The sequence below is a fragment of the Aythya fuligula genome, chromosome Z (genome assembly GCF_009819795.1).
Source record: "Aythya fuligula isolate bAytFul2 chromosome Z, bAytFul2.pri, whole genome shotgun sequence".
NCBI lineage: Eukaryota > Metazoa > Chordata > Aves > Anseriformes > Anatidae > Aythya > Aythya fuligula.
This window is the reverse complement of record NC_045593.1, coordinates 18,259,721-18,272,755: the sequence shown is the minus strand read 5'-3', so window position 1 is coordinate 18,272,755 and position 13,035 is coordinate 18,259,721. Positions and strand designations below refer to the sequence as shown.

Below are 13,035 nucleotides of genomic sequence, written 5' to 3'. Positions count from 1 at the left end.
AATCCATAACAAATTACAGTTTACTGTATAGTAAGAAATACACAGAAGACTATAGCAGGAACAGGCTTTAAATACGATTTGTATTCAAACAAACCGGGTAAGTCAATTTCCGCTCTGAAACCTCAACTCAGCAAACTGCTTAAATGCTACTGAAGAAGGTGCTTGGTACCTTTTTAAGCTTTGTGCAGTACAGTGGAGAATTTTTGATAAGTAGAGCCTTGTTTGGGAGAACAGCATAACCCTGGTAGCATAAAACAAGATTTTGATCCCTACTGTGCCTATGGCTGGCTGATACCTTTCCTCTGAGTTCACTGGACACTGAGTCTTGGACAATAAAAGTGTCCAATCTGAAGATTGGTTCAGAATTAAACAGTTTATGAATTAACCCTCCTCTTGGGAGCAAAGAATTTCCAAGTGACAATGTGCTGTTTGATGCATCTCTTTTTTTTTTTTCTTCGTCTGTTGCACTGTTACCTGTCTTGCATTTGAGCAATAAGTTCATCATTTGCCCTTTCTATTGTTCATCTAAAATTATGATACAATAACCTCACTAACATGGATCTGAAGCTTAACATAAACTCAAATGTGTGTTCGAAACGTCCTAGAAATGTGCAAATTAAAGATGTCCAAGAAATGACAGACGTTTTATTCTCAGGATGGAGAGGGAAACAAAAATGCTGAATCTCTTCCCATCCGTCAGAGTACTTGGATTTAAAATGAAGTAACATCAACAGACTGGAGATGTTGCTTCTGTCTGAAAAGAACGGTTTCTTGAATTAATGTCAGCTGAAAGCTTTTGCCTTAACCAGTGTGTTTCAGTGCGAAGTCAGACACAAGCCTCCTTTCCCCTGACTACCAGTACATCTCCTCCGCACCAGAACCCTTTAGAAGCAAAAAAACAAGGACTGCATCTAGGGAAAATTCCATTTTTTATTTTTTCACTCATCATTTATTTACAAATACACATTATAACTTTTATATACATTGCACATTTACATGGTAGAAAAGTACAAAACTATATATTTAAATGAATTTATATTTAACTCGCCATGTTTGAAAATATAAAATTGCATCAGAAAAAAAGTATTATGAAAAGCAAGAAACTTGAACTGATAAAGCTTTGATAAAACTTTTAGTGACACACTGATTGGGAAACAAAACTTTGAAAGTGGTACTGCAAGACCATCTTAAAGGAAACACCTGGTAAAACATTTATGCATGTTACAAAAAGTAAAACAATAAAAATAAAATAAAACTTTATTCTTATTACAGTTAGCCCTGTAGCTATTAACAACCTTCATAATCCGATTTCTTTGGGTCCGGAATTCTTATAGTACAGTATAAATGCTCAGCGCATTGAGATCACGTCAGTACGTGATCTGATCAGAAGCAGAGAAAAGTGAAGTGGAAGAGGTTTCCTTAAAGACCGCCTCACTGCACCCTGGAAGTATATTTAAGTCAGTTACAATGCCTTTTGGTCAGTCAAGATTCCTTGTAAACAAAAACCCGAGGGATCTTTTATGTACAGGACCGGCAAGAAGAAAATCCAATAAATAAACATAACAGAAACCGACATGCAAGTTTGTTAAAGTGGAAAAAAGTTAACTTCAGTGAAACAAAGAGATGAGATCATGTGGGTAAGCTCTAAGGAATGGACTTTTATAGTTTACAAGAAAAAAAGAAAAGCTTTACTTTACAAGCAAGAGACCTCACAATAAATAACACTGCTCTTCCCGTAACGAATAAATTTCTTCAAAAAACAAGGTGTACAGTCAACCAGACATTTTATGTATAAATTATAAAACATGACACAGTATAAATAAATGTCTACGAGACTCAACTATATGTATACTTTTTTTTCTCCCCAAAATAAATAAGCATACACTTATTTACAGTATGGACATTGATTTCGTGCCCAATGGCTGTTCCAATAGTGATGGAGGTTTTACCACTCTAGAATGGAAGATATAGGAAAGCTGTAGTCCTGGTCTTCATCTTCCTCTTCTTCCTCTGGGTCTTCATTAATGGCTAGATGGGGGAATACAGGGGAGCTGTTGTTTAAATAAGGACAACAACAGCGCAGAAGCAGCTCAGTGCATGTTTTCAAAGCCCTCTGAACAGCCATAATACAGCGTTGCATTTTATGCGACTTGTAGTGAGATGCTCTTTGGCATCTGCTGTTATGCAATAAGGTTTTTTATACATAATCTATGAAGTCATAACTGCAGAAAGTTCTGAAGAATCAATGGCTCAGGTTTTATTGGCAGACTCCTGAAATCAAATAAAAAGCGCTCTTGTGTTCTAGGTTTAACTGCTTTGTGTCCTTCATTCAGAGTTAGTAGAGGCAACTGTGCCAAGCCAGGTGCCCATGTGCTACCATCAGGCTCGTTCATTTGGACAGAGTTAAGAGTTTATCCGAGTGTTAATAAAGCAATCAGCGAAGCACACGAGAGCAGACAAATCAGGAAAAATTGCTAAAAGTATGCTCCTAGGGCAACCCGTTTCTGAGAAAACAATTTGTTCTCAGAATATCCCCAAAACCCCAACTTGAAAGTCAACTGGTTGCTGGACATCTATTGCATTTCATCAGTAACCAAAGCGTGTGCGTGATACATACATACTTGTATGGCACATGTGCCGTATCTTGAATCTCTAAATTAAGCTTTCTTAGGTTTAAAGGCGTAAGTCTTTGTTACCTAGGGATTGCCTTCAGAAGCCTTAAGTGTCTGCAGAGTTAAAAATCTCACTTACAATTGCAAGATCCAGAGTGCTTTACTTCTAGAAGCACACCCATGGAGCAGGCTGCCTCTTTCATGGCACACTCGCTTGGGTAAGTTGTGTTATCGCTGGCACAGACTGCCTCGTCTGACTTGCTTTCAGGGCAGAGCTCATCACAGAGGGCGCACCGACCTCTGCCAACCTTAAAATCCCACAAGCACTTCTTCCCAGCACTGCACTGAATGTCTTCACAGGACTTTGCTTCTAAAAATATACACAAGATACTAGAGGTAAGTGAAAAGACAAAGGAGAAAAAAAAAAAAAAAAAAAAAAAAAAAGCAAACCCAAACAACCCCAAACTCCTTTTCTTCCCAATGAACTGTGAATAGACAGAGCTCAGATGCTGTAGATGGGGTGATGTTTGCTGTTTTTAAGCAAGTAGTCCCTTGGACATGTTTGCCTGTCTGTACATGGGGGAGGAAAGACAGCCGTGCCAGTAGAGCTTGGCCCGGGGAATACATAATTACATTTGCCTATATCGCACATGACCTTCCTGCTCCGTTTGATGTCAGTGGCAATTCAGCTCCCCAAATTAGTGGTAAGTGGAGAATTTGCCAACACATTCAGCATTTCTAAATCAATTATTTTTACACTAACTCTCATAGAGCTGTTTCCTACAAGATTGGAGGGGGAATTCACCTCAACCTATGCCAACTAAAATCTGTCTGAGATTCCCCGGCATCCCTCCAGCAGTTTGGGGGAGCAGAGGCTGCAAGGTGCTTCCTCGTAACATGCTTCACTACCGCTCCTTTCTGGGAATTACAACACAAAATGTCAGGATGCACTGAGATTATTTTCCTATCTTCACCCACCAACTGTCTCCAAACTCTGCAATATTTTTGAAGAGGAAAAAGTGATCAGATGTTTCCAATTAAGTTAACGCAAGCTTTGCCAAGACAATTGTTTCCAGGAATCCAGATCCACTGAATATCGAGACCTTGTTATGCCTTAACCATGTCATCATTTATTTAATGGCGGGTACTTCTCCCTTGGACACTAATGTCAGCACCCACAGTGACAGCAAGAGGAGCAGGATCACACCCTTTACTCCCTCACCCCTTTTACAATCTTTGCTGGTGCAAAGCACGCTCTAGCTCTGCTTTGTCCTGGAGGGGAACACAAACCCAGGGTGCTTGGAATCTCTCCTGCTTCCCAGCACAAACCCCATCCATCCATTCACGCACTCACGCACCCACCGATACACATCCACAATACCCCCAAGCAGCCGAGACTGCAAGTTCTGTTCCCTCCATTCTTATCAGTCCGGCTGAGATACTTACTGATGCATTTTCCTTCGTAGGCTAATCCAATGGATCTGCCCAGCAAGCAGGTGGCTTTCCTCAGGTGGCAGGCACTGGCGTAAGTTATGCCGTCATTCCCGCAGAGATATTGCTCAGGGGAGGTAGGCTCAGGGCAAATTCGATTACACGTCACACAGTAGGCGTTGTTAGTTTGATCCACCACGCATGTGGAACTGCCCGGACATAAGACATCCCTACAGGTCTCTGAAATAAAGACAGAAACAGAGTGATTAATTAGGGGAGCCCAGCACCCCAGTGAGAAGCAAATGCGTGACACAATGAAACAAATGATCAGTTAAAGCATTCAGCAGCAATCCTCATTTAAGGGCTGCTGTAGGGGACTTTCCCATCTTAGGGGAGCTGGTGGGACGTAAGTGCTGCTAGACCCTGGGGAACTCTCAGTCCAGCTAGGTCCTGGTCTGCTGAGCATGGTTTAGTTACTGTCTCCCAGCACTTGCAACATCACTCTAGTTACACTGGGGAAGTACGTCAGCTCCTCCTCCCTACACTCAGAAACACACCCTTTGGCATTTGAGGGAGATCAGATGAGATTTGCAAACCTACTTTTGCATTTGCCCTGATACTGGACTTCAAGTTCGGGCTGTTCTTTACATCTGGCTTTGAGAAGGGCACACTCGTTCCTGTAGGTTTTCCCATCTAAGCCACACACGGGGCCCTTCCACGTGATATTAGAGCAATCCGGAGCACAAACACACCGAGGTTTGTTCTTCTTGTTCATTTTACATTTCTTCCCGGGTCCACAGTCCACATTCTCACACGTTTCTGACGGAAGGAAAGAGGCACCCCTTCAGTAACCAGCATGCGGGACAGACTTGGTGCCAAAATCGCTCAGAGAATGAAAACACGCTGTGACCCCAGGGCACACAGCAAACACACCTCCCCACACCCCCACACCCACGTGGGGAAGGGAAGGCAAGGGAAATCCCCCAGCCTGCAAGGATAGGGACGTGGGGGACTCCCTCCCCTCAACCCCTCTGCATGGTCAAGGAAAAAGGGGGTCCCCCTGGGGCAGCATGGTTTTCCTGGAGCCCCCTGCCTCCCCCAACCCACTGTGCAGGCCTATGTGCCTGGCAGGGCCCTCCTCACCTTTGCAGGGGATGCAGTTTGGGGCTCCCCCATTAAAAATCATCCACTTGAAGAGCGTGTTGTCGTTGACATCCTCCTCCGTCCACGAGGTTGTCAGGCGGCCGCTCTTGCAGCACTCCTCCTTGCTGAGGTCGGTCTTGTAGAGGACCTGGCAGCGGCCGTTCCTCGCCTGCCGGAGCCAGCAGTTCCCAGCTGCGGAGGGACAGGGGGGGGGGACACCCGCACGCCTTCAGTGACCGCCACCCCCGGGGCACAACGCGTGCTGCGCCCCGGGCGCCCCCGACTTTGGCCGCTGCGGCTGCTTTAATTTGCCCCCTTTCGTAACCTGCAGCTACCCCGGCCCGCTTGGGACCGCGGTTAAATATAATAACAATAATAATACTACTAATAACAATAATAATAAAATAATAATTAAAGGCGACTGAAAGAAAAAGACCGGATCAAAACAGGACGAGGCAGTTTTCCGAGATATTTATTCCATATGTAGAGCAGAAGGAGCCCTGCCGGCACGTGACAGAGGCTTGAAAAGGATGTGCATTTAAAAGGGAATAAAAAGAAAATCGGGCTTGCAAATTCCTCCCTCCTCCCCCTGCCCTCTCCTCCTGACGGCGGCTGCCCAGCAGCATTGTTTTAGTGCCGCACGCAGTTGCAGCCCCAGCCCATTTTGCAATCCGCACGGACTGGGAACATTCGCTGTTAGCGAAGTCTTTCGAAATCTCCACATTTCGCTGCTGCTATTAACAAACGTCTTCCCTTTACTAAAATAAGTCAGCAGAGCTCAAAAAAAAAAAAAAAAAAAAAAAAAAAAAAAAGTGAGCAAAGTACACACAACGCAAGGGCACACAGAGGAGGAGGTCCCTACGGAGTTTTCAAAATCGATCCAACTGGAAAAGTTGGAGGTGCCGTCTCTCCGGCAAGGATTGCAGAGGAAAGTACACTGTCCTTAAACCGGATAGAGTTTTTTTTTTTTTTTTTTCTTTTTTTACTAGTATCCCTGTTATTCGTGGAGTCACGCCAAGAACATTAGTCCAAGCAACTCCCCCTACTTTAGCTGGAGAGTTTTGGTTGTGATGAGCCTCTCGTGAATAACCAGTGTGACTTCTCCAGCGACTCGATACCAATTGATTCTGGTGCTCATCCAGCGAGGGCTCGATCCTGCCTCCTTACTCCGATGGGAACGTACCGGAGCGAGGGGTCAGGATCGGCCAGCCGGGATGTCGCGGGGTGGGGGGGGACGTGTCGTGTCGTGTCCCCCTCCCCACCCCTCTGCCAAAAATCACAGAACAAACAACGCCCTAAAAAAAAAAAAAAAAAAAAAAGTTTTGCGTCTTACAGTTGCCTACGTTAGATTAACTTCTGCTCTAGCTCAGGGGCGTGGGGGAAAAAATGGAAGAAAAATGGTAAAACAAGCAACGGTAAGACATCCAGGTTGTGGGTGTCACACGGTCAAGATAAGGGGTAAAAAGCCCCCAAACTAAAAATCAATATTCCCTTGTGTCGAAAGAGGGCTCTTAAGAGTTGTCAATACCAGGTTCGGGGCTGTTTTGTTCGCGAGAAGAAAAAAAAAAAAAAAAATCAAATTCACTGAAGCATACTGCTCAGCGCAGGAGAATTTACAGCACGTTAACATTCACTCACATACACACACACTCACTATGGGAGGGAGGGGGGTAAGGAGGAAATCCTAATATTAAAGGAATGTCCGGAAAATGACCACTATTGGTTTCTGAAAGTGTCAGCTGTAATTGTGGGGCTCCCCATCATCACCTCTCCTTCTGTCAGGCGGGCGAGATAAGAATCTGAGCTAAATTACCAACAAACTTTGAGCACTCATTCGGGACCCGAGCCTAGGAAAAGTTCCCCCACGATGCTGCTCTTCATTCATGCTGCATAATAACAAAAATACCAAGAAACATCCTCATCTGTCCTCTGTGCCTGTGCAGAGCGGGGTGAAGATCCGATCAAAAAGCAACCTAAATGACACCTCTGTGCCTCGGTACAAAGCAGCCCCATGCCCACAGTTAACTTCTTTCCTGTTGGACCTTGGAGAGAGGCGTTTAACACCGCAGCGAACTAAACAGCGCCCGAAAGACGGAAAATCACAGTAATAACAACAACAACAACAGCAATAAAACGCATCTACGAATAAACAATCCGGTCTTACCCTGCGCTGTGTGGTCTTCCATGAAGTGGCAGAGAAACATCAGGAGTAAGAGCATGCCCGGGTGGATCCTCTGATTTAACATCCTCAGCGTAGCACGGAGTGAGAGAGACACAGAAACAGAGTGAGGGGGAGTAGGGAGAGGGAGCGAGCACTAGCCAGCCTGCTTATGATCGCTCTATTGAATGAACGTCAGGCTCTGAATGCAGTCTCTCTTTAAATCTATACGGGGGTCTTAGCTGTCTGCGGTGGGCGGTCTCCTAATGTGTGTGTGTGTCTGCTCGGGGGTGGGGAGATTTAAAAAGTTCAGTGTGAATCAGGTGACATTTTCCACCTTCTGGAAACCCTCTCCAATTATCTGCTTTAGGTGCACGCACACACACGGGCGCGCACCCCCCCGGGCGCGCACCCCCACGCCCCGGGCGCGCACCCGCGCAAACTCCGCACCCGCGGGGGGCAGCGCAAAGCCCTGGGGACCCGCGCCGCGCACCCGGGGGGTTTTGGCGACCCACGGGGGTCGCGGCGCAGGGAGCGGGGCTGGGGGTCCAGGGGGCTGCGCTGATCCCCCGAGGGGGCTCCGCTGCCCGGGGGTGCTCCGCTCCGCGCCCTGCTCCGCGGAGCTTCCCCCCGCCGCGCTGCTTTCCCCAGCCTTCCCCATCCGCGCTCCGCAGCCCCCGGTGCCCGCAGCGGCGCGCACACACGGCTCGGCCCCCGAAGAAAAGCCCCGGCCAACCAAGCGACCAACCCCGGACCAAAAAAATAAATAAATAAATAAAGAGGAAAAAAAAAAAACAGCAAGGAACCGAATAAAAGTTTAATACCTAGGGCTCTGCCCAAGTGACAGCCTTTTTCACTGGGAGCCCGGGAGGACGAGACGGGAATGGGGGCGACGTAGGCGGTCTCCTTTCAGAATCAGAAAGGATTGCAACATCGATAATGAACTTCTAGGGCACTAGTTTATTAAGCACAGTCTGGCATTATTCTCCCCTTAGAAAAGTTGGCGGTCTCTCATTTATAACATTTTTTGGCACCGTTGAATGAAACTGAGTAGGCGATATTTCCTTTTATACAAAACGATTACTTAACGGAAAATGGCATTGTTTATTCAAAAGCTGCCTTTTTAATTTCGATTCTTTCGCTTTTCTGAGCCACCAAAGCACAACAGACTGCGAAGTATGCAGACAGGAATGCCCGGACAGTGCCGGGTCAGGGGCCGGTGCACCGCGGCCGCCCGCGCCCTCCGCCGGCCATCCCCGCAGCCCTCCTCCCGCCCCCGCCCCTCGGCCCCCCCCACCGCCCGCCCCCTCCCCACAACTGCAAATAACTCAGCGATAACAGATTTTTTTCCACCAACTGCAGGAGATAGTGCTAATCTTTTAATAAAAGATCCCATTACAATGGGATCTGTCTGGACAGACTATAATAGATCCAGAAATACAGCCGTGCTAATATTAGAAGACAGTTGTTTGGGTGCCTCAGCCCGGGCCCGGGTCCCGCTTTGAAAGTGGGCATGAATCACAATGTCCCCCGGTACCACCTGCAGTCACACGCATTAAGAAGCAGACTGGTAAATGATTGACCTCGCTGCATTTTTTTTTTTTTTTTTGTTATTATTATGATCATCGTCCTGAGCAGCGCCCGGGCATTTTGAGTACTTCAGAAGCTCCGGGACTCCACATCCTTTTTAATCTTTTTCCCAAATTGGTGCCACTCTTCCCCCCACACGCCCCCCCGCCCCGCCTCTCCCTCCTCTCTCGCCGGAGCAGCTTGAATGCAGGGTTGCTTAGTGCCCTCTAATGGCAGACGGCATCAACAATTAATACCAAAACACCCCTCAGCCCGCGGAAAAGGGCAGCTTTCCAAAGCCGCCTCTCCTCCTGCAGGAGACGGACCCCAGGCGCAAGGTGCCTACAGGGGGCCGGACCCCAAAACCCTCTCCATCACCGGGCAACGCCCCATGGGGAGCTGGGGTAAAGGGGCTTGTCCCGGTCTCCGGCGGGGGTCCGAAAAGGCTGGGGGGCAGCGGCGGGGCTGCCTTGGCTCGCCCCCGCACCGAGCGCCCCGCTCCCGGCACCGCGCCACTGGGGCGCAGGTTCCCCGCTCTGCTCCTGCTCTCTCTCGCTCTCTCTCTCTCTTTTTTTTTTTTTTTTTTTTTTTTTCCCCAAGTTTGTCTGTGTTTTTTTCATAATTGGCCAATGCGGTGTTTATCCTGATAATGTTTTCAATTATAAAGGGGCATTTTCAGGCCGTATTCCTGGAAATGAGATGCCGGATGGGTCGATAACGTTTGCACATGTGCTTCATGCGTGCATCATCGGGAGATCAATATGATTGCGCTGGTATGGAGATTTGTATCACACCTGTTCCCTGACATCACACAGAAACAGCTGCTCTTTCTTTTATTGTTTTTTTTTTTTTTTTTTTTTTTTTAGATGCTAAATATTGGGTTTGTGTGTAACAACATTGTATAATCAGAAATGCTTTCTTCTCTTTCACTGTGTGCCTCCCTGTACTACTCCCCCACCCCTTTCTGCTTTGCCAACAATCACATTTAAATTACCAAAAAAACAATAGGGTCGATCTGTAACTGAATTGTCAAGCAGCACACAAAAAGAGTGTTGTTCTCAGCCTGACAGGTTTTAAAACTTCTTTCTACCAAGAAGTGTATGCATTTTAATATATGTTTTTGGATGTGAGTCCAATCTTTGCAGCTGGCCCTGAACTTGGAATAATAAAGCCTTTTAAAACACCCCTATATTCTAACATCTCAGACTTCCTGAAAGTTCAGTTTTAGCTCTCAATTTACATAAAATATGTGGCTTTTCCCTATCTCTAATACAGCTCTAGCTACAACAAACTTCATAACCCAATATATTAAGTGGCTGTTCTCTGAGGAAATTTCTGCAAAACACTGAGTAAGAGGAAAAGTAATCCTAGAGTGTAACCTTGTACTAACCATGTACTATTAACACACGTACATATATACACATGTACATATGTGTGTGGAATATTTATTTTGTGGTGTCAATATTGTGCTAGCATAAGCTTTTTTTTTTTTTTTTTTTAATTATTATTTTACTATTCCATCCTCGTTGTACTGTCTCTTAATGCAGGAGCTGTTGCCTGTGTCAAGGATGGCCACCTCAGGACCATCAATTTGGTAAAGAGCATGTTTTTATAATGTTTTCTCGGGTGTGAACAGAACTGCAAGCAAAAGCTGATTATTTGGAAGAGATCTTGATTTGGGTCGAGAAAATTTGGAAACCTATCTTGACACATCCCTGCCTAAAATTCAGGAGAGGTGAAGAAGCTTCTAGCATCCTCCCGTTGTCCTGGATGCACGCATCATCTAATCTGGTTTCTCACACAGCTGGCTTCTCCCACGGAGCAAGAGCTCAAATAAAGGTAGAACGTCCTCTTCTGGTAGCAGAGAAACCTTGCTAGCTTCACCTAATTGTCCTGGTTACCACAAAAATTAGGGCCCTTTTTTGGAAAATGGCACTTTTAAGAAAGCTCTCCTATTTTACATTTCTGATACCAAATTTAAGGACTTTTCTGACCACCATTGCATTATTGCAGTTTATAAGCTTTTCTTTCAGCTGTTTGTTTTGTTTTGTTTTCCCCAGTGTGGGCAATTCAATCCTTTTCCTGCTGTACAAATGTCAAGTACTGCTTTTCAGAGTAGCACAAGAACTTGGAATGCAAAGGTTCATTTTGTAATTTAGCCAAGACTTTTTCATGAAAAACAAGCAAACCAGTTCTGATAAAACTAAGCCCCTCAAATGTATTAAGTAAATTCTGGTGTTATGCTCTTCAGGTGTTACATATGTGTGCTATTACAGTGAAGTTATACCTACACATAAGTGAGATGGTTAAATACAGAACTTATATTGTATGATATTGGTAAAAGTTGTGCTTATGAGAGGAATACAAATACATTCAATTATTATTATTATGTTTTAAATTGACCAAAGGGTTTTCAGGTAGTGTACAATGGACTGAATTAAGAGGTAAAAGGGATTTTACCTAATAAATATCACTGGGGGGGGTGGGGGTAATGCAAAGGGAGTGTAAGTTTGCTCATCAGTCAATATTTTGTAAGTCACATCTAAAAAGCTGTCATCACCTTTGACCAAGACAGCTGGAAACACTCTATTTGTAACTTCTTCTTGTACTCTATTTGGAACTTCTTCCTGTGGTTGAATTGAAATAAGGAGTTGAACATGGTCAACTACTCCTCTTGTAGGAGAGAAATCTGCACTTTTAATAATCAACCCTATGATGGGTGCTCAGACCTTCTGGAAGGCACTTTAAAGGTTTACTTTGATTCATTGCGGTTCATGGGAAGAGCAGGAGGGTGGTGTGACAAGTGTTACTGTGGTCTTAAATATGGGAGTTTCTGGTAGCCCATGGAGGTTTTGCCACTCTCTCTGTGCCTTTGTTCAGACTAGAAAAAAGGCATGTAGACAGGTGTCCTTCATGTTTTAGGTCAGATAAAATAGACCTGTGTGGGGTATGAGACAAATTGGCCCCCTTCCTACCTTTCACTGGTGACTCAGGTAGTAGTAACCAAATTGTCCCTGTGCACTTTGGTGGATACTTTCACCTTGTTGAAGGCCAGGTGGGACAAGCTGCCTTAGATACTCCAAACCCATTGTCTTCTCTTGTGTAGGTGGCACTGTGAACCAGCACTGAGGAAGTGAGGCAGGCCTTACTATTCAGTACCCACTGCTAACAGAATGTGATTTGGTGAGGTGAGGTTTAATGCATGAGCAGAATGAAAACTATGACATGTTGATAAACTAGTTACAAAAGGTTTCCAAGTTATTGAAAAACTGGATATGAGTAGAAAATTCAAATGGAAAAAAAAAATAAAATTAAGGGAAGCATTAAAGTCATTGACTTTCCGTGGAAGTTAAATGCAAAACTGTAAAATACCGATCCAGTCCTACACTGATCTGATATATTGATTGGATACTTTTCTTTGTAATTGCAGAGAACAGAAAACAACTAGAAGCACAGACCATGGAATTGCTAGGGCAGAAGACTCTCCAGTTTCTGAGATTGCAATGTGTTCAGTAGCAGGAATTCCAACCTTGACTCTAAATGAAATTTCGAGAATGTAGGAAAAAGAAAATGTAGTAATTGCTGGCAACCTACTCTGAACAGCCATTTAGGCTGCTGCTGTTTTGAAGAAATGCCTAAATGCCAGAAAGGCATCACCACCATACCTAGACAACCCATTTTCCATGTAAAGGATTAAGAATTGTCATAGAGGAATGGAGCATGGAAAGAGCAAAGATGTCAGATATAACAGTTCCTGGAAGACCAGTATTAAGTGAATCTTCAGTGGTCCTTAGTCGTGTACTAAGTGCAAAATGGCTCTTGCCCAGCTTCATGACTGGCAAATTGCCTTTCCTACTTCCATAACTCTGCCAAGAGGAGCTATGTCACAATTGGTGATATAACATCAAATTTTTAAGTTAAAATAATAGATGAGGCACATGGTGCTTTGGGAATGGTAGGGTTATATGTGGTTATTGTACTTTTAAGGTCTGGAACATTTAGTGTGGCAGACTTTAAAAGACATGTCAGTTGGCAATCAGTTGCAGCTGGAACAGGATTGGAGACAAATCTCAAGATTAAAGTGAGGACGGACGTAGTTTGTAAATAACTACTGTGAAAATT

At 44.9% G+C, this 13,035-nt stretch overlaps 1 protein-coding gene across 3 annotated transcripts; it reads right to left on the bottom strand.

Annotated features, from left to right (window-relative positions):
- Window positions 1-925: 925 nt before the first annotated feature.
- Window positions 926-7,890, bottom strand: FST (follistatin). 3 transcript variants are annotated; one of them, XM_032205869.1, is made up of 6 exons: window positions 7,351-7,888; window positions 5,187-5,378; window positions 4,644-4,862; window positions 4,059-4,283; window positions 2,752-2,982; window positions 926-2,028 (listed from the first exon to the last, which is right to left on the bottom strand). In XM_032205869.1, exons 1-6 carry the CDS (start codon window positions 7,430-7,432, stop codon window positions 1,946-1,948), a joined length of 1,032 nt encoding a protein of 343 aa, XP_032061760.1. In that variant the 5' UTR covers window positions 7,433-7,888; the 3' UTR covers window positions 926-1,945. The 3 variants fall into 3 exon arrangements, with proteins under 3 accessions (XP_032061760.1, XP_032061761.1, XP_032061762.1); XM_032205870.1 differs by having other exon boundaries at window positions 1,960-2,051; window positions 7,351-7,890; XM_032205871.1 differs by having other exon boundaries at window positions 1,983-2,271; window positions 7,351-7,889.
- Between the last annotated feature and the right edge of the window lie 5,145 nt (window positions 7,891-13,035).

Excerpts from the sequence above, each read along its gene's own strand:
- FST (XM_032205869.1), bottom strand. The coding sequence starts at position 7,432 with ATGTTAAATCAGAGGATCCACCCGGGCATGCTCTTACTCCTGATGTTT. Across the intron at positions 4,284-4,643 it reads GTATCAGGGCAAATGCAAAA|AGACCTGTAGGGATGTCTTA; the intron begins GTAGGTTTGCAA and ends TCTTTATTTCAG. Across the intron at positions 2,029-2,751 it reads GCACTCTGGATCTTGCAATT|CCATTAATGAAGACCCAGAG; the intron begins GTAAGTGAGATT and ends TCCCCCATCTAG.